The sequence below is a fragment of the Lytechinus pictus genome, chromosome 19, assembly GCF_037042905.1.
Source record: "Lytechinus pictus isolate F3 Inbred chromosome 19, Lp3.0, whole genome shotgun sequence".
In the NCBI taxonomy this organism is placed as follows: Eukaryota; Metazoa; Echinodermata; class Echinoidea; order Temnopleuroida; family Toxopneustidae; genus Lytechinus; species Lytechinus pictus.
The window spans coordinates 3,246,461-3,271,632 of NC_087263.1; the positions used below are offsets into that span (position 1 = coordinate 3,246,461).

Consider the following 25,172-nt stretch of genomic DNA (forward strand, 5'->3'; position numbering starts at 1 on the left):
CGAGTCACTTTGACTTGAAACAGTAGTGACTCCAAATTGGTGCAGTTCCTAGTCAAATTTGACGAACTAATAACAGTGTTTGTAAGCGATGTCGACCATAATACCGACGTCGCATTGATTCTGACTTAAAATCCGAACTTAAGAATAGAGAGGAATGAAATTAAAAAATAATGAATGACTATGACTAGAAAAAAAAAGAGTCATACATCGGAAATTGTAACACATTGAATCAGAACTCATCAATTAAGCCCCTTTCACAATTGGTGGTGCGACTGCTAACAACCGTTGCGATTCTGTGCAACATATATTTTAACCAAGTGATCGCAAACGATCGTATGAGCAATTGTGAAAGCCCCTTTAAGGACACATACAAAATTATGAAAATAGTGTAAAGACTGCAGATTATACGCCATTACGTTATCAAAAGTTAACACAGTGTGCGACATAAAGATTTACGTAACGAAAGTGAAAGTGTATATGCATAACGGAGACGAAATTGTATGTGAAGTACTTGACTATAGATTATAAAATGTAGAGCAAAAAAAAAAAGTGAAAGTAATTAAGAGGGACTCACATTACCCTATAATTATGATAATATTTGGTGGCCTTGAAAAGGATATCGGGTTTTTCTAAATGATTTCCGATAAAACTTTCGAAATTTCAAATTCACAAGTTACTTCAGTTCAAAAACGTATAATCGGTATGATAATGTGTACCTTATTACCCCGGACATTTTCCATTTTGGTTCATGAGATTTTTTTTTTTTTTTTTTTTTTTTTGGGGGGGGGGGTGTTGGCTATACGATAAGCAATATTGATAATCATTTATACAAAAAAAATAGGTTCAACTTTACATTGATAATTGCTGAGGTGTTAAATCTGACACCCGTTGATGTATCCCTGTAGAGAACCACACACTGAGGTATTCAATTTACACTCTAGATATTGAACATAGCACCAAAGAGTGTAAAAGAAACAACAAAGGTGTTGTAATATTAAACACCCACAGGTGTTCAACGAACACCAAGAATTTAAAACCCCAGAGTAAAACGATAGATGCGGTCATCTTGACCAATCAACAACACAGTCTTCATTGTGTATCGATGTCATATTTTTACAGGTGTATTTTGCACCTTCTGGCATCTTTCATAATCATAATTATAAAACGACGACGGTCTTTATCTTGCTAAAACCTGGCAAATTTTTGTGATTGTGGAATGAAGAACTTTTTTTCTTATCATTATAAATCATTTCTTATTACATCTATGCGTTTACAATAAGTCAATGTAAATTAACATGATCAAATCATAATAATTAAACGTTGACTCACATACCATTGTGCATGGAGATAAGTTTGTTTTCTTTCGTAAAAACCGATGGTTGCACAAGTGTTCCGAAATATTTTTGCTTTATAGAAATTATATATACATGGACCATAATAATAAAAAATCAAATCTTGAAAAATCAAATCCATCTAGAATTTTGATTTCTGAAACCAAAGTGAATAAAACCAAGTTGCAATTATATTGAAAGGATGACATCAGCCTTAGGTTTCACCTTAAAGAGTTCAAAATGATGAATCTGTTTCATCTACATGATGTTCGATTATATACACACTAGCACACACACAAACAAACACTGATTATTTACACATATTGCAACTTCTCTATACATCACATATTCGATCTACAATAATAGGCCAATGCAAGTATTAAACTAATCCATAAAAATTATATGACAAAATAGTATAATCATCTACACAAATGCATGATTCATATTTCTGGTGTTCTTAATATTATATATTATTTAAAAAAGAAAGAAATAATATTATCGCTGATGTGGTTTACGGTACACTCCTGAAGACGGACAGTCAACCTGCCCGAAACGTCGAGTCTCTCTACCACTCATCATCTCTACTCGCCGACTCAAGCCAGCATCTCCTCACTAGCTCTACTACTCAAGCTGTTCTCAACTCATCAATCTTTCCTGGTTTACAGTCCTTTTCAGGACTACTTTCAAGAAAGAATACTCTACTCTCAAATCTCCACTTTCTCGCCTATCCATTTCTTCTCTTCTCCTATCCACTGTTTCTACAACACTTCACATGGTGTACCGTAAACCACATCAGCGATTGTACATAACACCATGCAAACCTTCAAACAACAAATAATATTATGTATCATCAACGGTGGAAAGAGCCGTCGAAAAGGTACTTGACTTTTAAAAACAAAGTCATCATGATTTATATAATGTTATGATTTATTGATTCATGTTTTTCTTCTCATTTTGTTTGCAAGAAATTCCCAAACAGGCATTGCAGTGGTATAAGTCGTGCCTGGAATTCGTAAACATCGCCCACCTTTTGCATATGATCTATTAAAAACGAGGGAACTTGTTCAGGATAGTATATATATGTTTTTTATATAAAAATAATCAAATTAAACATTAGCTCCTTAAAAGAAAATTGCATGTATAACTTGGTTCTGCGTTAAACACTGATAAACACTTCAATATGAAAAATGCCAATCAACGGAATATTACATTTTACATATATTTCTAATTACAATCCCAATCATTGAATTAGCCTAAAATTATCTGATAGAACAGGGAAGGTCTCGCTGTCAGTGATTTTACACCAACCAATAGATGTTATAAGCTACTGAAATCCTTGCATCTGATTGGCTAAGAGCAAGAATTTCTCGTGAAACCCTCCCCACATTGTGTACCGGCCATTACAGACAAAATCAAAACAAAACCATTCAAAACAAAATCAATTCTTATACCAATGATGAAATTGTAATATTTCTGGTGCATCGGACCTTTGGTTAGTTCGTCATGTAAGTCAGTCAGATTTAACTAGACTGTTTCTGCTGCGAAGGTCTCGACGGGAGTCTCAACATGCTTCCTCCTCCAGTGATATCGGGCGATAGCGATAACCACGATCGTCTGGTAAAAAAAATGAAGTAAAAAAACACTATATTTTCACATTTAATGGTATATTCCTTTAATTTCAATTACTTACAATGTGTTTTTATGTTGAACCCTCATTCACAAACGTTGCTTCCCAGGGGTCTAAAGCCTTTCATTTAGTTGTAGTACATTTTGTATAAATACTTTGTTACTTATCTTTTTCAATGAGTGGTTGAATTAACTTGAAACTGAAAAAAAATGTGTAATGAATCCATTAACATTCTACAACTTTTACTGTTCTATTTTAATTGACAAGAACCTTTAAAAAATGACCTAAAATCGTAGCACGAAAGGGTATCAAACATGTTGCAATGACACTGATCTTGTTTGAACAAGACGGCATTGTAAAACACATTCAGCCGGAAAACAGCTCTTGAGGAAAGTTGAAAGTCTTTTCCCGCCAACGTCCATTCGGGGAATACCATATCCGGTTTGATACAGTAGTCAAATGAATGAAGGTAATTGAAGATTAATGGGGAATTTTTTTACAGGACTGAGCATAAAGATTTAACAATGTGAATATTCAAAGAAAAATCCCCAAAACTTAAACCATTTTGGGGGAGTCTACTACTGCATTTTGAAATGTCATCTTCGAGTGGACAGGGCTTGAATTTTTCCGATACATAATACGGAGAATGTAGATGTGATTGTCATGTTCTTTAAGAGTCAAAATCTTGGCTTGCTCGCTTGACTCGCTCATGACCGTTTACAAATTTTGCCCCGCACGCCATGAAATGCCCCTCAAATGTTTTGGGGGTTTCATTACGCCACTGAGTGGCGCCATCCTTACGCAGCTCTTCACTGCCTATCGTAAGGTGTGCGGCCGCCGGGGCGACCGCACACCTTACGATTGGTCTGCGACTCAATTTTGAAATAAAACGTTGTAGAATTTGATGCTAATATTGAGACTTGGAATATCTTACTGTGTAATGTTCTAAATCATCATACGAATACCTATGTTCAAATCTGTGACTATGCTATCCTCCTCCTTAGAATAAAAGCGAATTCAATATCTAGTTGTAATAACGTCATAGCAGTCGTACGATTGGCTACAATTTGAAACTAATTTGGCCTTTACTCCAAAATAAAGGCTTGCAATCTTTCAAAATGGTTATATTAGTATCATTTCAATTAATTTTAACCTCAAATGAAATTATATGTTCCATGCACATTTTCAGAAAATGAGCAAAATGCGATTTGTTCCAAAATTGGATCGCGAACAGTCGTAAGGTGTGCGGTGGCCTTTAGTGTACGGAATTTCTACGATGCTTGGATATTCCGTTAAACAAAATATTAGTAAAAATTGCAATAAACCTTACCGAGATGAACACTATAGCGCATGGAAGAGCTACAGTGTATACCGCCCGAGAATTTTGACGGAATGCCCCGTTTCCACCCCCTGATATCGTTGGGATATCATTAATTTCATCGGAAATAGTTGTAGAGACAGTAGACATGGTAGATGCGAGGAGTGTTTCCACTGTGGAAACTGGTAGGCTGGATTTGGTAGATGTTTCCAAATCTGAAAATAGAAATATCATAAAGTTATTTATAATAATTATGCATGAATAGTTTACTTTAAACTGATAACAAGGTGGATTTTTAAAATTATTTTTTCTCTTTGCAGATTATTCTGATACTCTTTCTATTTTTCTTTCATTTTCTGTACTGTAATTAAATATTCCATCATATTTTATATTATTCTAGTCTTCTTTCCTTTGTGGTTTATTCTGATACTGTTTTTAAACTCCCTCTCACCAGGCTTGATTTCCACTTTCTAGCAGTGCTTCATCTTTTGTTCCTTTCTTTTTTTCTTTTTTTTCTTCCTTCCCTTCATTTTCAATGTGTTTTAAGTTTCTTCATTTTTCCTTTTATATATATCTTCGTATTTATGTTTTTTGCATACATTTTATTCAGATTTTTCTGTACCGCTTACTTTTAACTTTCAATTATGTTATGAATAAAATATTCTTAAATGTATTTTAGATGCTTGTGAAAGTGAACTTATTTCTTTTAAAAATGACTTTACTCGTCCATCTATTTACATATTTATGTGTTGTCATGGCTATAATCATTCCACTGATCATGATGAAATAGGCAATGTTTTGAGAGGAAATCTATATCTATCCGAACCGATGAGTATAATGTTTAAAAGACAACAACAGGTTAACTTGAATAAAAAGAGAAAAATCCAACAAGCATAACACTGAAAATTTCATGAAAATCGGATGTAAAATAAGAAAGATCATAATGAAATGGGCAATGTTTTGAGAGGAAATCTATATCTATCCGAATCGATGAGTATAATGTTTAAAAGACAACAACAAGTTGACTTGAATAAAAAGAGAAAAATCCAACAAGCATAACACTGAAAATTTCATGAAAATCGGATTTTGCTTAATTCCACACATTATGCACATCCTGGGGAGTGTTTCATCAATATTTTCGTCCCGACAAGTTGTCAGGTCTGACAACCTTCCTTGATTATGATTGGCTGAGAGACACTGTTACCATAGTAACTGTCGGATAAAACAGTACTTATCGGATAAAACGTCTGACAAGTCCTTTCATGAAACGCTCCCCTGGTCAGTATGCAAGTGAGGAGACTGATGACGCCACCCACTCACTATTTCTTTTGTAGTTTATTATATGAAATATGAAATATTCTAATTATCTCCTCATTATCATGTGAAACAAAGTTTGCTTCTCCCTGAACATGTAGAATTACCATTGTTCAACATTTTATGGTTCAGTCAAGTTGGTCCTTATTGTCACATCTTAAAAAATCAAATATTTTATAATTCAAAAAATAAAAAAAACAAAAGCATTAGTGAGTGAGGGACATCGTCGACTCTCATTTGCATATTACTGAGTTGTGCCTAAAACTGTTAAGTGAAAAATAAGCGAAACTTTAAAATGCCATAACTTTCTTATTTTACATCCGATTTTGATGAAATTTTCAGTGTTGAGCTTGTTCGATTTTTCTCTATTCATTAAAATCAATATTTATTCTGAGATGGACTTGACCTTTAAGCCTAATATGGGACCTCAGTATATAGTCGCTGCTGTATGGGACGTCACAGAAAGGAAATGTCAAAATACATTGATATATTTACACCAAACCTGCCTTGAATGATCAATACCAAGTGGACGTCAGGGCGACCATGTTAAATGTTGATATTTTTCTCCTCGTCTTTTTTTTTTTTTTTGGGGGGGGGGGTTAATTTATTAACACAGCTACGTACCTGAAACTTGTGAAACTTGTGAAACTTGAACACGTTGTTTTTGGTGAATTTCCACTTGTAGCTGCCTCCGTTGTCGAGTATCCCATGATATACAATTGTACGAATCCCTCTTACAACAAGTATAGTTGCTTGAATCTCCTAGAACCAGACCAGAGATTGTGAGATTTGACCTCACTCTCACTTCAGCCCCCTGTAAATCAAAGGAAGGAAGGGGAGAATAAACAATAAAAAATTGGAAAAGAAATTTCCCCGTTTTTTCAGTATGGGTTTTTGTATCATATAATGGTAAGAGGGTAATAGTATGCAGGGCTTAGAAACTTTGTTAGAGATTATTATTCATTATAATTATTAAAAGTAAATAAATTTTATGCCACTGGTCATGCTGGTGCACAAATGGGGGCTTGTGTCCATAGCCCCTAAAAAAATATATGACCAAGAAAAAAGGAGAAACTCGGTAAAGGGAAAGAGTGAAATGCCATACTGTTTCATAAAAGAGTATGCCAACCCTTATGAAAAAATAGATTTGTGTATATAAATAGGTCAAAACATTTGCTCGGTCGTATCTTATTAAAAGTTTTTGCTCTATCCGTCACCCCCCCCCCAATATTTGGCTAATTGCAATACTCTATTCCATTCAACTTACTGTATTGCTTGTAATATCTGTATCGATAGAGATTCGTCGATCCCTTTGGGCAACGATATCCATTTCTTCCACAGGTGACCCTCGAAGCCATTGTATCTTTTCTTGTAAACTTTCTGTGTCCTGGAAATCGGCCTCGCAGACGATTGTTAAATCTTCTCCTATGAATCCAACGAGTTCTTGTTCGGCGTAGTGAAGTTCTAACTGGGCTATAAAGAGATGAGAAAAATAAATAAATGTAGACTCGAAAAAAATAAATACGGCGAATTCCGTATGTAGGCCTATACATTTTTTTTTATAGACGACCCCCCCCCCGAAAAAAATGTAAATAAATAGAAGAGAGGCTTGCTTTGTTTTCTTTATCACGAATATCGGTTATATTAAATGTAGGCGTACATGTATGAAAATTTATTCAATTAATACAAGTTTTATTACCGATTTATTATTATTATTTCTTTAATCATTATGCTATTGTTTTAAGGAAGTTTTTATAAGTGTGTATTAGCTCACAATTTTAACAATAGTGATTATTATAATTGACTTCATTTATTCAAAGCATTACCATTTATTTTCAACATGATTAAGAACTACACGTATAGCATATTGTGTTTTGGCAGCAACGGAAGTGTATATTGTGAATAATATTGGCAAAGGATTTAGAAGAGTATTAGAAGTAGTAGTAGAAGAAGAAGTACAATGTAGTAGTAACAGTAGTAGTAGTAGAAGTAGTAGTAGTAGTAGTAGTAAAAGTAGTAGCAGTAGCAGCAGCAACAGTATTAGTAGTAATACTAGTAGTAGTAGTAGCAGCAGCAGCAGCAGCAGCAGTAGTAGTATAGTAGTAGTAGTAGTAGTAGTAGTAGTAGTAGTAGTAATAGTAGTAGTAGTAGTATAGTAGTAGTAGTAGGAGTAGTAGCAATAGCAGAGTAGAAGTAGTAGTAGTAGTAGTAGTTGTAGAAGTAGTAGTAGTAGTAATAGTAGTAGTAGTAGTAGTAGTAGTAGTAGTAGTAGTAGTAGTAGTAGTAGTAGTAGTAGTAGTAGTAGTAGTAGAAATAGCAATAGTAGTAGTAGGGGTAGCATTTAGGCTGCTGAACAGAGTATGATTGATAATTCGCTGTAGCCCCGATTCATAGCGCCAGAAATATTCACTATGAAGACGAAAAAATGCTGATCAAATATTATGCATGACAACTCTTACCTTGTGAGCTCATGAAGTAAGTCACGGTAATGTAAAGAACCAAAGTCGATGACGTAAGAATATCCATCCTTTGAAAATATATCAGGATAAAAACCGTCGAAGAAATCAAAGACCTAATACGATCGTGCAAAAAACAATATTCGCGACAAGAAATCAGACAGAGAAGTATCTCTTCGAAACTAGATTTTTTTAAATTCTGGCTGAATGAACAGATTCTGTATGGAGCTCGATCTTGTAGCCAATATCAATGTTATGATGAGTGAAAGTTTTACCATCGCTTTTATATACATGAAGACAAAAGCTACACAAAAACGTTCATTATGAGAATTTCCCTTTATGACGTCACCATCTCTAAGAGTGAGAGTGTTCTCCGTCAGCTGTATTTCTGATCGGGGGAATTCCCAGAGATCCTAGAGCCGTCTGAGAACCGACAAATTTTGGGGGTCAATAGTTGGATGACTGTTTTCAAACTCTGTTGAAACAATAAATATGGGGACAATAAACAATCTTAGGGGGTATGTTTGTCGAACTGTGTTGAAATAAAAGCGTTGAGTACAATAATTGAGGTGGGTTTTTTTCGACTAACTTAGGCCCTATAGTGGTATATCATTATGATGGGGTCTCCAAGCTTCGCGTACATTTAATAAATATTTATCAGGCTAAAACTCGTTCACAAATTATTCACAATTGATACAAAACCAGTTCAAATAATAGCTACCAATTTGATGGCATGATCGTTAACTATAAAATTATTGACGAAAAATGTGATAGGTCAAGAGGTTTCGCCGATATATCGCGATCTCAAAATCCTATTCCGATCGGCGAATGTGCGCTGTGCTGCAAAGTAAACTGTTCTGATAAAGTGTGATCTAACTTCGCGGACCAAAGTTTTGTGGAGATTTAAACAAAAACTCAAGCTCAAAAGATATTTATATCAGATCATATGGACGGCAAAATGCTATATAGAATCGGTCAGTACCACGTTTTACTCATATTTGTTTTTAAAAATATCTGCTTGCAAAATGATGATATCAAAATGCTTGTTGAAAAGTTCACATTTTTTTTGGAACGGGCGCTAATGGTGACAAATTTGCCAATGTTTTGTCAATATTTGTCATGAATACTGAACTCGTTCTAAAGAAACCTGGGGAAGAGGGTAATTTAAGGTCGCTTTTCATGTTGATGATGTCCGATTTTAAAGACATTTAGTAGTTTTTTTTTTATAGATAATGACCGCTCGCGAAGCTTGGACTCGCTGCCATAATGGTAGGAACATTCACAGTGTAATCATCGTGATCATGATGCTCCATGCCCGAGTAGAAAAAAAAGGGAATGCCCAAATGAATTGTATTCAAATCATTTAACAACAACAAAAGAGATCTTTATAATTTTGATGGGTGTCTTGCTTGATTCATTCACTTGATTCAGGTTTTCATGATTAGGGGAATATCATTTTAGTGAGGGATTTTTTTTAATGGGAGGGGGGGGGGTGTCAGTGGCCCAACGAGTGTAGTGCAATGTTAGGGTGCCAGATATGGCGTTAACGTAAAAACGTTATATAATTTATCTTTTGTTGCACTTTTAGGGTAAACCTAGGGCGGAAATCTCTCCCCAATGGTAGGGGGGCCAGGGGCCGGAGAATTTGACTAGCAAGCAGAAAGAAAAAAGGTCATCACCCAAAAAGTAAGGTCATCTCGTCCAAAATACATGTTTTATTGCAGGCCTACCCTGCAGTATAAAATTTTATACTGCAGGCCTACCCTGCAGTATAAAATAAATAAAACAAAATAAATAAATAAATAAATAAATAAATTTCGATTTTGAATGATGTATATCTTTCCATCGTAAAAGACCAAACATAGGGGGGGGGGATACTTGATATTGTGTCCAATCTGGTGTTGTTTGTGCTTGCCAAAATGTTTCCTTTGTTGGGCTGGAACTGTCACTTGTAATCTCATGCCACTATTTGGCATCACTTATCTGGGCTCTGATTCCCCTCTCAAAACCACTTGTCTTGCATTGTGAATAATTATGTTTATCACTAAAAAAACGGTGTTTTTTCCAACATCCCCAGATTCGAGCCAGAAATTTTGCATCATTCTTGACGCAAGTACTCCTTTTTCCTTTGTTGAAAAATATCATCAATTTCGTCCTTTGCTTCTCTTTGTTATAATTGGTCCAGTATGTGAACGTCATCTTTCTTTTCGCAACCGTTACTCACAATAACTGTCGTCATTTGAAAAAAATATATATACTTTGTTTAATATTCCCAAAGGGCCAAAGGCCTGCTGTCTAAAATGCAATTGAAATATTGATGACGTGAGTACAAATTTTGCCTCTTGTTGGTAATTAGGCATTCTTCACTCAAATAGTCTTCTTAAAAACATTCAAGTTGACGCCATCGAAAATATATACATTTTGTTCAAAATTACCAAATACTCGTCTTAGATGTTGAAATGTAATGCGTCTCTCTTGAGCGTTCACTCTAAAAAATATTGGGTAAAAGTGCTCCATGAGGGTAATTATGTGTCCAACCAACATTGGGCATTTCTTTGGGGGCATTTTTATTTATCCAGTGTGATGAAAGTTTTTCCCATTCTGAAGTAATTGCTACTTATTTTTTTAACCTTACTGGACAATATGCTTCTCGTATTGGGTAAAATACAGCCCAAAATTGGTTGGACATATAATTACCCTCGTGGTGGTAAAAAAGTTACCAAATATTTTTTTTCACGTTGTTTGTCTTCGTGTTTGTGAGGGGGGGGGGGTATGTGTGTAATTAAGTTATTTTCAGACGTGTATCAATCAGATATGATTATTTAAATTTGGGACTGACCGTTAACATCACCATCCGAAAGACGTGAACAGGGCTCGAACCTCTGTATCAATTTGTAACTTCACCACATTGCTGCTGGGATTACAGGCGTACGCTACAATGCCCAGATGGTAATGTGCTACTACTTGGTAATGTAAATGTTATCACTTTATTTGACAAATACATTTTTTTGAGCAGTTTGCATGAACGGGCTAATATAATGAACTATTGTATGAATCCAAATAAAAAGATTGGCTGAGATTTGATTGATTTAATGTCTCATGATAAAAACAATACAAAATAAGTACATTCAAACAATAAAAATATAATAATTGAATCAATAATATAGTGAATATGTATATCAATTTGAAATTATAAAATTTATGTTGTAAGAGAAATATGGGGAAAAAACAAAAAGCTGCAAAGACGTTGAAAAGGTATGATTGCGGAATACATATACCTAAACTGCTAAATAACATACAAAGAAAGCACAATTAAAATGTAACTTGCCCAAGAGAATTCCTAAACACATCCCTTACTTAACCAAAAGTTGCCTTTTAAATTCCGACTAATATTTAACTAGATTTTGACTTTGTAATTTCCTTTTAAATGTCGATAAGAATGAAGATTGGTTGATCTCACTGGGAAATGAGTGCCAGACATCGGGACACTTGTTTCTTGTTTTTGATTTAGATTTTAACATAGATCTATTATGTGACCAGTCAATAATTTAGGCTAACAGGCATATTGCTAATGACTAGTACCACTGACCTGTCATGGTTATATATATATATTAGGACGGTTTACCAAAAAAGAAGCTTCCACGTTACTATCTTATAAAACATATTATATATTGATTGATTGATTTAATTTATTCTTCTTCATTTCAAACAAATTGACAAAGTAAGTATAGGAACAAAATAAAATATGAATAACATAAATTAAAAAAGGGAACTCACTGAAAAGCTTCGCTTGTTTATGTAAGTTCCCTGAAATAAATAACTGATTAAAGTTTATCAAATACAAAGAGAAATCAACAATGTTTAATAGAATATTTGAAGAATACTTATCGGGTCAAGCTTCGTATGTTTATGCACTATACAAAAAATTAATACATTTAATTATTTAATACAATTAATATATTTCATTGTGCTCGGGTATTAGGATAATTACCTATACACGTCTTGGCTTTCAAACAGTCCAAACGCCCTCGGCCCATTTAAAAAAGGGGAGAAATAGAATGATACACTGTAAAAAAAATATTGGGTAAACTTTTTACCAGCACGAGGGTAATTATGTGTCCAACCAATTTTGGGTAGTATTTTACCCAATGCGGGAAGCATATTGTCCAGTAAGGTTAACAAATAAGCAGCAATTACTTTAGTATGGACATAATTTTCATCACACTGGATAGATACAAATGCCCAAAAGAAATTCCAATGTTGGTTGAACACATAATTACCCTCATTGAGCATTTCTTGCCAATATTTTTTGGAGTATAAAGAAATTTATCAAGAGCAAGAATTCGACGTAAGACGTTTTCAGAACGAAGTTTGTCCCCGTCAATGTTCAACCTTTCTTTCACGCAACATAATAGAGGGCTTTTTCATCTATAAAAATAATGACAACTTTGAGTATTTTGTCAAGTTGGTATTCTTTGAACTAGTTTGATATACCACAGGCATCAAAAAGGCTATCAGAAAAGAAAGTTGAGTTAAAATTGAAAACCATTCTAGGTTACCTGCAACTTGCCATAAGCTATGTGCATGTATTAATTGTTAAGAAAGACACTTTATTTGAACTCTAGACAGTGGCGTGCCTAGGATTTTCCACAGGGGGGCAAATTCGTCCGCCAAAAAAATTGACAAGCAAAAAAAAAAGGTCTTCAACCACAAATGAAGGATCTCGTCCATAAAAAAAATTGCAAAAAAAAAAAAAAAAAAAAAAAACTCGTCGGGGGGGGGGGGCAGTCTGCCCCCTCTGCCCCCCGTAGTTACGCTAGTGTAAGTCCATGTAGACGGGAAGTAATTAAGGGCGTATATTGGAAATATGTCTTCCGTCCCAAATTTCCCCAAGCCCTTCAATCTGGGACGCAACTTTAGGAAATGATCAGACTGAACCCCCAAACATTAGCTACCTCTCATTCGTCATGATATCTATATCAATTGCTTTGAAAATAAAAAGTGTTTTTTTTTTCTTGGAGCCCTGGAGGGGTCACAATGAGGGCTTTTATTGACATAACTTCCGTCCCAAATTTCCCCGAGCCTGTCAAGGGGGCTTAGTCCGGGACGCGAAATTATTTTTCCCACCGAGTTCTGGACCAACATATGAATATTCATGACTTGCGTCTTCGGATTGAGAGTACGCATGCGCGTGGACTTGGCCTCGACCAGTGCCGATCGTAAGCATTCACGTTGCTCAGAATGAATTAGCATCGTCAAATTACCGGTACCCTTACATAGTTACATAGGCCTTATAGGCTTAGATCTATATATACATCCAATTCTTAAACACTTATCAAACTAGCTGCCATTAATGGCAAGACGTGTGCTAGGGTAGGGCTAGCTTAGGCTAGCGCATTAACTTTACCTCAAATCTGGACCTGTCTTATGCCTAATACTAATAGGAATAGCCGACTAATGCCATGGTTAACTTCGAACTTGTTAATTCCGAACTTTACGTTTGATTAGGTTTGGACCAATATTAGCTTATTTACCATGGTTTAATATGTCTAGTCCGTATACAGAACCAGTCCTAGATCTAAAATAAATATCTTAGTTCTAGTCTAGTCTCTAGATCTAGACTCTGATCTACGCGCTATCAGCATGGAACCACTAGTGTACCAAAGGGGGGGGGGGGGCAGACTGCCCCCCTGACGAGTCACAACTGATCCAGGGGACGTGCCCCCCCCCCTTGAGAAGCCAAATTAATAATTTGTAATGTCAAAATGCAACGAAAAAAGACGTATGTCCCCTCTTTTGAACGTGAAGATCTTTTTTTTTCTTGTCAAATTTTTTTCAGCTACGAAATCCTTAATTTTGGGTGAAGACGGGGATCAAGATCACTGACGTTAATTTGTGCCTGACGTTAGAATACGTTCCATGCACGCACTGGTGTACCTAGGATTTTCCAAAAGGGGGGCAAATTTTTTAGAGGATATTTCGTCCGCGAAAAAATGTGACAAGCCCCCCCCCCCCTCCCCCCCAAAAAAGGATCTTCACCCCAAATTATGGATTTCTTAGCTGAAAAAAAAATTGACAAGCAAAAAAAAAAAAAAAAAGATCTTCACGTTAAAAAAAGGGGACATACGTCTTTTTCATTGCATTTTTACATTACAAATTATTAATTTGGCTCCTCAAAGGGGGCACGTCCCCTGAATCAGTTGTGACTCGTCAGAGGGACAGTCTCCCCCCCCCCATTGGTACACTAGTGGTTCCATGCTGATACAGCGTAGATCAGATTCTAGATATAGAGACTAGACTAGAACTAAGATAAAAAAATTTAGATCTAGGACTGGTTTTGTATACGGACTAGACATAATTATTAAACCATGGCAAATAAGCTTATATTTATTTTCCAACCTAAAAACTGGACATTCGTAACAATTTTTCAAATTAAGAACAGGATAGGAAGTATCTAAAAACTGAACATTTGTAACACTTTTTCAAATCATGAACAGAATAGGAATTTAACTAGATAATAGATGCGAGCGCGAGCTGAAAGTTTTTGATTTTCCAGCCTAAATACTGGACATTCATAGCACTTTAAAAAGAATATGAACAGTATAGGAATCTAATCAATTAATGTGAGCGCGAAGCGCAAGCTGATAGTTTTTGATATTCCAACCTAAAAACTGGACATTCGTAACACATTTTTCAAATCATGAACAGGATAGGAATTTAAATAAATAATAGATGCGAGCGCGAGCTGACTTTTTTTCCAACCTAAATACTGGACATTCATAGCACTTTAAAAAGAATATGAACAAGATAGAAAACTAAACAATTAGTGCGAGCGTGAAGCGCGAGCTGAAAGCTTTTGATTTCCAACCTAAAAACTGGAAATTCTTAGCACTTAATAATGAACGGAATAAGAATCTAAACAATGAATGCGAGCGCGAAGCGGGAGCTGAAAGTTTTTTATTTTCCAACCTAACAACTGGACATTCATAGCGCCTTATAAAGAATATGAACAGGATAGGAATCTAATCAATTAAAGTTCGGAATTAACAAGTTCTAATTAAGTTAACCATGGCATTAGTCGGCTATTCCTATTAGTATTAGGCATAAGACAGGTCCAGATTTGAGGTAAAGTTAATGCGCTAGCCTAAGCTAGCCCTACCCTAGCACATGTCTTGCTATTAATGGCAGCTAGTTTGATAAGTGTTTAAGAATTGGATGTATATATAGATCTAAGCCTATAAGGCCTATGTAACTATGTAAGGGTACCGGTAATTTGACGATGCTAATTCATTCTGAGCAACGTGAATGCTTACGATCGGCACTGGTCGAGGCCAAGTCCACGCGCATGCGTACTCTCAATCCGAAGACGCAAGTCATGAATATTCATATGTTGGTCCAGAACTCGGTGGGAAAAATAATTTCGCGTCCGGGACGTAACTTATTGGAGTAGTACAGGCCTATTGGTCCAAACTTCCCCTGCATTATCCTTACAATGCCCCCATCTTCTTATTTTTGCCCGGAGGGGGAAAGTATATAGGTGAAGGTGGAACATGCCTGCTTTATACTTCGTCGAACCGAGGGGGGGGGGGGGAGAGGTTGACAATCTTCATAGCTCCTCACAGTGGCGGATGCAGGATTTTAAGGGGTGGCCTCGGGTTTGGGAGGGGGCGCATTTCAATAAACGTTTCATCTGCATATCCAAGTCCATTTTTTAAAGCAAAGAATGGAGAAATGTCACAAATTTTACTTTTTGGCCGGGGGGGGGGGGTTAAATTTTGATTTTATTTTATTTTATTTCAGCATTTTCCAACATAAATTATTAACAAACATAGTGTACAACATAAACAAAATAGTGATACATTTCTTTTTACAAAAATAAATACAAATAGTAATTCATTGGCATAAAATGTATATAGATAGTATTAGTTTGCAATATTATAAGTTGTACTTTGTTGAGTAGACAAAAAAAAATGCTGGAGACCGCTACCATAAGCAGTGCTTGACTAGGGTAGCGGCCTCAAACGTAATAGCGAAATAAACAAAAAAAAGAAAACGAAGTCAAATACAAATCGGGCATTGACTTACATAAATTATAAACAGATATTATTAATACGATATTTACATGCAAGGACCTTGTATGCCTGATATTATGTGCACAGTTGACGTGTTTGCATGTGTTTGGGCATGTGCAAATGTATATTTAAAATGTATGAATAATATAATATTGCTCATTGGGCGAAGTAAAATTCATTGCATATTTTAGGGACTACATTATGTATTCACCTATTCTACTTATTTCGCATTGATGGATGCTATTTTGTTTAATCGGGAGGGGGGGGGGGGGGGTTAATGACAAGGTCGTACAAACCAGCAGTTAATAGTAATGATGCATGTTACCGACTTTCTTGTAGGAAAATGTTACCGGAAAATGTAAACCGTCTCTGGAAATGAAGATAAGCTTTCTTTCCCCGTTATCAGACCCGCCAACCTATCTATCCTTGATCATATTTGAAACTGAATAATGAATGATACGACACGACGCCACAGTATATACGCTATATCAAAATCGATATATTCAAATTAAAAAAGATATGTATATTATCCTAATGGACCCACATGATTAGATCTGCAACTACCCACAACCTCCCCGTTCATGATCAAAGAGGGCGCTTACTGATCGAGTCTGGATCGACTCGCCATGATCGGAAAATCAAATTCTTGAAGAAAATAATTAGAAGTATTTATTCCCCCCGAGTGACCTTTTCTTCATTCCCCACGGAAAATAAACCAAAAGAAAACAATGAAATTCAACAATTTTTGTTTTGAAGTACTCTTTAATGTATTTATTTTGTACAAATTGGAAATCGAATGTCTCCTCTTCAACATGTTAAGGAGAAAAAAAACACAATAAAAACAAAAACGTAAAGTAGGATTTTACAGGCATTAATAATATTGTACAAACGGAAGCTAGAACACAAGTATAAAACACTTAACATTATGAAATAAATAAACCAACATAAAGAATGCAAAACGATATCATAAATGGAATTTCACCAAAATCGAATATATGCACAAAAGTGTATAAAGAATGTTAAATCAAGACAATTATTTGTTTACAACAATCAATATTTTTCATCAAAATTTGTTACAACCAACTTACCCTCTTACCGCTTTAAATCGATATGTTTATTTCTATTCGAAATCTAAAATATACACAAAATAACATTCAATTTTTTGGAAGAAAGACAATATTGAAATATAATAGTTATTATTGTCAAAGATAGATATAATTCTATCCATGCACGTATAATATTTTGGGTGAATAAGGACGATAAATTAGGTCTATAATGTCATACAGACAAAACAATATGTAGTTTTTATATCAATATTTGATTTATTGTTTTCTTCTGCATTCATAACATTCGTATGTAATACATATATCATTACATAACAAACAAAATATATTGGTTTATTGTTTTTTGGCCTGAATCAAAAAGAAAAAGACATGGAAAAAAAAACATTCTAAACAAATATGATCTACTACCAAAATTTTTAAACATTGTAGTTTGCAGGATTTTCATTATAAGCAGATTGCTCGAAAAAATGACAACCTCTGATTAAAACTCATTGAATTAATTAATACATTTACAAAGCAGAATGGTAATAATTGTTCATAATTTCAATGATGAAGATGGAGATAAGGATGATGGTGACAATGATGGAGATGATGATGGTCATGGGAGAGAATTTGGTGATGATGAAATCAAAGAAAGGGTGATTTATTGATTACTAATAACTGAAATACTGACACAGAAAGTAACATGGATTTAACGATTGGCGTAAATACCACCATCATCATCATCATCGACGTCGTCGTCATCACAAGACAGATTCCTCATCTTTATCATTATCTTCATTACCACCACCATCATCGTTGAACTAAACAAATCAGGGGTGGATCAAGTATTTTTAAAAGGGGGGATACATTTTGCCCAAGCACAAAAAAAGTGTTTTCACTTTAAAAAATGGTCAAGCAAAAAAAAAAGGGGGAGGGTCACTAAAAAAGTAATTTTGTCCCATGTAAAAATTGACAAGCAAAATGAAAGACATAATCCATTAAAACATATTTGCTGTGACTCTCAAGGGGGGGGGGGGCACGGGCCGGATGCGCCCCCTAGATCCGCCACTGAAATAAAAGCATACGTTTGAGAATATCGACTAATTTGTGGTGCCATGAGCCTAATTACATCAGGAGGGCTAAAGATATTCGTTCGACCCAACCCATTCGAAATTTTTCAATTTGATATTGCTGATTGACAAAAATGTATGAATATGATTCAAAATCTAACACTGATTCTAGAAATGGTAACTACTGAACTTCCTTTGCCCAAATTGGGAAGATCTATCAATGATTTGGCACTATTTTTTGACTGGCGGAAGAATTGGGGCTATTTTACTGTTTCAGTTGATGAATTTGATCCCATCATAGTTATCTTCATAAATGGCGATTTATTTTTAAAATGAGCTGGCTACGATACCCTTCTCTGGTCAGATATGGAATGTCAGATATATATCCTATCCAAAGGTAGTAAACATTCGACCCTCTAATTTCACATTTATTTTTTATGAATTTTTGTTAAGTGCCATTTTAACACACAAGTCTATGGGGAATGTTTTACGCGCGTGAGACCTATAGAAGGTTTTTTATTTATTAACACAAGAGGGCGCAATGCTAAAAAGAGAAATTCTGAAAGATTCATTTTTTGTAAATTTATTTATTTATTTATCAAAACATCTTTATTCAGGATAACATGTTCAGGTAATATATACACTGTTTTTCAACACGGTCCTGTTGACTTAAAAGAATACGACATAGAAAACTGCATAAAATTAGATAAAGATAAGTTTGGTTTTGTGTCCCTTGCTGTGTTATGTCTCCAGGCACCTTCTTAATTTATGTACATTATGAAAAAAAAATCCCCCTCTTCAATAAGCTACTCAAAGGTTGCGAGTTCTAGCATTATCTTATTATAAACATAAGTATGTCACTCTTGGAATATCTGGAATCAAGAATTGTTCTTGGTATGATTGATTTTACACAAAAACATGCAAATTACTTGCAAAACTCTAGCATAAGTATAAGTAATCCAAAATATTTTGTGTAACTGAAATGCGTAATTTGAAGGAAGATTTAAACAGAGCAATACAGATTTATCATAATTTGAAAAGAAAATGTATGCCTGCATATCGCCATGAAAGTCCAGCTCTCAACACTCTTACCCGGAAATGAACAATGGTAACTTTTTCAGTAACTATTTTTCTCACTCTATCGTAAATATATCCGTTCTACTTTTTAAAGCCAACATACCACGTTTTTCACTTATAACAGCACCAGCTCAAGTCCTAACCTAAATCACAAGACCTAATCACAATCAATGATTTGTGAAACACAACCCCAAGATTCGTATCTGTACCATCACAAAAGAATGGAAAGCTGGGTACACAAGATCAGTGCGACTTCAGAACCATCCTCAAAATGAAAATTTATGAATATTTCAAAGGAGATTATGGTAATACACAAACTATTCAGTGATTCAAATACTCGTAAATCAATTTTTGATATGACCATATCATAATATATTCTAACCTTTTAAAATGATACAATTATATACATGTATCTCCATAAAGGTACAAGCAAATAATACGAAATTCTACTCTATTGGAAATGAAATATATGATAAAAATGAATGTGACACAATCGCAATACGATTGTAGGACCAAGATGGAGTTTGTAAACAAATTCTTAACGGTAGACAAGTTGTTTGCAAATCATTTAAAATTGAACTGCCTCATTTTGCTTTAAAACTTGTTTCTGTATTTCATTTGCTGGCAGTGAGAAAAAAAAACACATTCATGGCCTTTTAATGCCATTCTCCCAAACAGACACGAGTAGGCCTATTATAATTACTCCCTCAAAATATACAAAGACACATAAATAAACGAGGAGGATATAACAGAGACTTATGCCAAATTACAGGCCTGTATTGCACAATGGATTTATTTAGCCTAATTTGTTTTACAACCAGAGAAATTCCCTTTTGGAATCCCCCAACTCAACTTAAGCTTAGTTTGCCGGTGGAGTATATATTGCGGGGGTGCAAGAAGGAAAAAGTAAGAACATGGGGAATAAAAAGGAAAAACATAAATATGGAAGAAAAATGACGGATCAATTTCACAAACAATCATACAAATCGCCATGAAAGATGGTAGGGGCGCGATTGCACCGTTAATGACATCATCATTATTGGAAGGGGAGCATTTTTTGCGCCATTCGCCCTAATCACTATAGGGCATTTTCGCCATCCCTATGCAGACACTTTTCACAACGCAGACAATCTATTGTCAAAAGCCCTTTAATTACAAAGAAGTCTCAGTCGATAATCAGTGAATCAAAACAGCAGTGTCGTCTGGACAAACGACTTTTGTTTGCAGTTTTTCGTCCTGTCCAAATCTTCAGACCATCTGCTGTCCCGCCGGTTCCACAAGCTTTCGACAAAAAAGCCTCTCAGCTCTCCATTGTGATTTGACTTGCATATTCAAAGGAATTGCCGCGTTGTAGAAAGCGTCAGTGTTTGCTAAAACAGTATTGAGTAATAGGGAGTAATTTTTACGCTACCCAGGGCACGGTTTTCCATAGCTTATATACACCACTACAGTTTGCGATCTATGCAACATCCACTTTGCAGAGAATACGAACTCGGGCAGCAAATTCACATTTTTAGTAATAAATAATCTGTATCCTGAAAATTGACATCTTATGGTTTTTTTCTCTTCAAAGTATAAAGAAGAAAATCGCCGGTGATAAACGAATGCCTCTCTCGAGTGTAAAATCACAATTTTTTTTCAATATTCTTTTCCTAAAATATAAATCTTATATCCAGATTTTTCCTTTTCTCTTCAAAATATGAATATATAAAAAGATGTACATGTGTAAGAGAAGACTCCTTTTCGATTGGCAGTGTATGATGAAACAAAAACTAAATTCAGTTCATAAAAGAGGAACAACAATATGTATAGTTCATTGTGTTTCAATATAATGCTCAAACTCCTTTTACAAAGACAAATTAACCAAACCAAAAAGAACTTGAATAAAGATCAAATGTATCCCTATTCAAAGGAAATGGCAAGATTTGACAAACATGATATGGCCTTAACTTTAATGAAATAATGCAAATATACCGGTAAAGGAAAATCAATTTTCCCCAACAAAAGGTGTTGTTATGATAATATATTTCACTGCACCATTCTGTAATGTTAGTATTCATAAGTTTATAAATCAGATATGAATAAAAGTACTTCGATCAACAATATAATTTGGTAAAAGGATCTTTGAAATATAAAATAATCTAAAATTCCTATAAAAAAGAACATTAATGTCATCCAAATACAAAAATACATAATTACGCTATAAAATTTCCCACTCAATTCAAGTATAGATATACATAACTAAATAAAAATTACCATTGATATATCTAGCACTATTGATGATCTAACATTGCATTACTTTCATCTTGTGTTCACAAAATCTTGAAAAGTTTTCATCCGTAACTTTGGTAACCTTTGTTTGGTTTAAAAAATGAATCAGTCGTTGATCGAAGATGGCGCTATTGATACGCATTAACACTAACAAATATAAAGGAAACGTATACACACTTTACACTATGGAACATAAACATGCACACGCTTCACTTGATAATAACAAACATATAGCCATGATGAATGAGGGCCTATTTACCCTTTTAGGTTAAAAAATGAAGAGTAAGTGAACATAATTGTTGCAATTTACACTGTCCATCTTCCCTTCTACAAATATCAATATGTATATATATGGCTGGCTACTGGTGAGTAGCCAGCCAGCCAGCCAGAACTCTATGCATTCACAGATTGGACCATGAAATGGTTCAATGGCTACACCTGTGTCGAGCGTGGCAAATCAAAGTGTCTCTGTGACGTTTGGTAACACTGGATCCACAGTAGATCCACAGTAACACTGGCGACGGATCCAATAAACTACAACACCATAAAACAATCTGTGTTGATGACCTAAAGATGCATCGCCCACTTTGGCAGTGTTTAGTATTTCTCCATCAAGCCCGGCCTCGGCCATGTATAACGGGTAATATTTTGGCTGTCGTCAAAGTCATTACATAAGCAATATGATGACCATTACTGAGGATGTTTCAAATGCTTTTATAGACTCTGGTGTCATACCTTCAAGGCCATCGCCTCCATGATATGCATGTCTGTGACTCGAAACTGCGTCTATGACTAAATCAGTTTATAATATCCATGTTACAATCTTCAGTGTGCATCCGAAGGACATGACTTTGAACTTCTGATCAGTCGATATAACCTTGACATGTAGATCCTCATGGTTCATGGCCACACACATCACGACGTCTAATTAAACTCCATCTGATGAACATAGGCCCGGGCATGGATTTTGAAGGGTCAAAATACTTCTTGATTCTGCAACAAGTCTTCCTATTCAAGATCAAAGCTCTGACGCCCTCTACGTTCGTATGCTGGTTACATGTTACCGGTCACCACGTCCACCTCTACGGTTATCAGTATAGTTATCACCAACTTATCTGTGGTATATATCACCATACACTTACAACGACCTTCCATGCATGAGTCGAATAATCGCATAACTCATTATTTCAGATCAAAACATGAAACTATGTATGACAAGAGATTCGACCTAGGCAGAGTACCATGTATATTCTCTTTAATATATCTCTTTAAATCAGTCGCTCTCATTGTCCTCGGAATCGCCGTGAATGGCTTGCCTGTTGCTGCTTAGTTGTGACAGAGAGGCAAACCCGTTTGGATTCTGTACGCCGAGTTCATAGTCGTTTCTTCTTCCCCCGCAGCGGCGTCGTCGATATCTCCGCCAAATCACCATGAAGATGCCCACAATAAATAACGTGAAGAAAAGCTGTAGAAATAACAGAAAAGACAAATTAGAATAATTTCATTTTCAAATATAATCTTTCATGAGTGAATTTACGATTTGGGTTTATGATTTACAATAATACGTTAACGGTGGTATTTAGGCTTACTTATCGGAATGAGGAAAATTTACAAGGGAGCTTGCACTGCCGAGTACAGCTGTGAAAGTATACAAAGTATAGTGATGATTATGATGAATGAAGAAATTGAAATTGAAAAGAATATGATGAAGAAACACATTTAGAATTGAAATGACAAAGATAAATGCTACAACCTGTGACTCGAACTAAGCATGCAATAAGCCGATTTTAACTCTTTGCATGCTGAATGATTTTTTGGGGGAAAATAATGACAATTGTTTCCATGTTATTTTCTATAATCTAAGATTTCCAGACTGCGCTATTGATACTTATTTTTATCATGTAGATGTTATCCAAGAACTACTGTGAAGGTAGGGGAGAAAGCTAATTATTATGATTGTTGAGTTTAATTGTACGAATGTGGAAGATTGCTACATCAGCGCGCGAAGGGTTAAGACACCATAATCACAAAAGAAGCATCCACTTGCATGGCATTTTGTTTTCGTTTTCTTAAAGGACATGTCCTCCCCAACAAAAAAGTTGAATTGAATAGAAAGAGAAAACACCAACAAGCATAACACTGAAAATTTCATCAAAATCGGATGTAAAATAAGAAAGTTATGACATTCTAAAGTTATTCTTAATTTCACAAATCAGTTATATACACATCCTGGTCGCTATGCAAATGAGGAGACTGATGACGTCTTCCACTCACTATTTCTTTTGTATTTTATTATATGAAATATTCAAATTTTTTCCTCAATGTCAAGTGAAACAACAATTAATTCCGCCTGAACTTGTGGAATTAGCATTGTCTATTACCATATGGTTCATTCAAGTTGGTCCTTATTGTCAAATCTCTAAAAAAATGAAATATTGTATAATTCAAACAACAAAAACAAAAGAAATAGTCAGTGAGGGACATCATCAACTGTCTCATTTGCATGTCACTGAGATGTGCATATCACTATTTTGTGAGAAATAAGCGAAATTTCAAAATGTCATAACTTTCTTATTTTACATCCGATTTTCATGAAATTTTCAGCATTATGCTAGTTTGATTTTTCTCTATTTATTCAATTCAACCTTTTTTCCTGGGGTGGACTTGACCCTTAAGAAGTATACCCAAACTTATATCTACTTCAAGTTAGCTATAGGATTATAAAATGAAATCTAAGAATTTGATGATAATTTTGAAATGTATTAATATTGTAAGGCGTTTCGAAATCAAGATTGTGGACATAGAAATAAAAGACTACGATGAATATCATGTATATGAGTCTTAAATATATGTGTAATTTGTATAAGCTTGATTATTTTAACAAATATGCCGAAATCAAGAAAACGCGTAAAATAGAAGTGCCGAAAACGATCTATTTTTTCTTCCTTTTTTGGTGGCTGTTGAAGAGGATGTGTGCAACGTGATAGGATTAAAGGATTTAATTTTGGAAGGAAGGAAATTCACTTTAATCTAACAAAAAAAATGGTTGGGGAAAAACTGTTCACTTAAGGTATTATTTAACTCTGTGAGCAGTCGATTAAAAAAATTATCAAACCAAGATGAAACGTGTGTACAAGTACATGTATTAAAACTAAAAAACCCTGAAAACAGCCATTATTGAGAATGAAAAGCTAAAAATACAAGGCAAACCCCGACTTTGTAATCAGGCGTCTTAAACACTTAAATAGAACACACAAGTGTATGGGATGAAATTAAGACGGTGTTTCCGGTCACTTTATATTTCACTTTTTGAAGCACTAAATAATGATTTTCGGACGCGATTTTTTCTGGGCTTCATTTTTTGTAACATATCACAGACACAGGTGACAAGTGTGACCTTTTAGCTCAGAATTTTAAAAAGTCAAATCAATGTTAGCCAATCACTTTAACTCACAAAAGTGTAATTAAATATGTACTACCTATGTCTATGATGCCCTCACCACCATTATGATTCTTTTTTGTGGGGGGGGGCAATTTAGAAATATATAGCACTAGTTTGTTGGGGAGTTTCAATGTAGGAATATATTTTT

General features: G+C 34.9%; 2 protein-coding genes across 2 annotated transcripts in view; both read right to left on the reverse strand.

Moving 5' to 3' along the window:
* Positions 1-779: 779 nt before the first annotated feature.
* Positions 780-8,351, reverse strand: LOC129283037 (uncharacterized). The gene is made up of 5 exons (XM_064113995.1): positions 8,050-8,351; positions 6,858-7,063; positions 6,215-6,404; positions 4,289-4,491; positions 780-2,945 (listed from the first exon to the last, which is right to left on the reverse strand). Exons 1-5 carry the CDS (start codon positions 8,114-8,116, stop codon positions 2,856-2,858), a joined length of 756 nt encoding a protein of 251 aa, XP_063970065.1. The 5' UTR covers positions 8,117-8,351; the 3' UTR covers positions 780-2,855.
* Positions 8,352-18,811: 10,460 nt separating this feature from the next.
* LOC129283345 (uncharacterized) overlaps positions 18,812-25,172 on the reverse strand; it is a 50,168-nt gene continuing 43,807 nt past the window's right edge. The window contains exon 6 of the mRNA XM_054919183.2: positions 18,812-23,047. Coding sequence (XP_054775158.2) covers positions 22,856-23,047 — 192 coding nt within the window. The 3' untranslated portion in view covers positions 18,812-22,855. The remainder of the gene's footprint in view (positions 23,048-25,172) is intronic.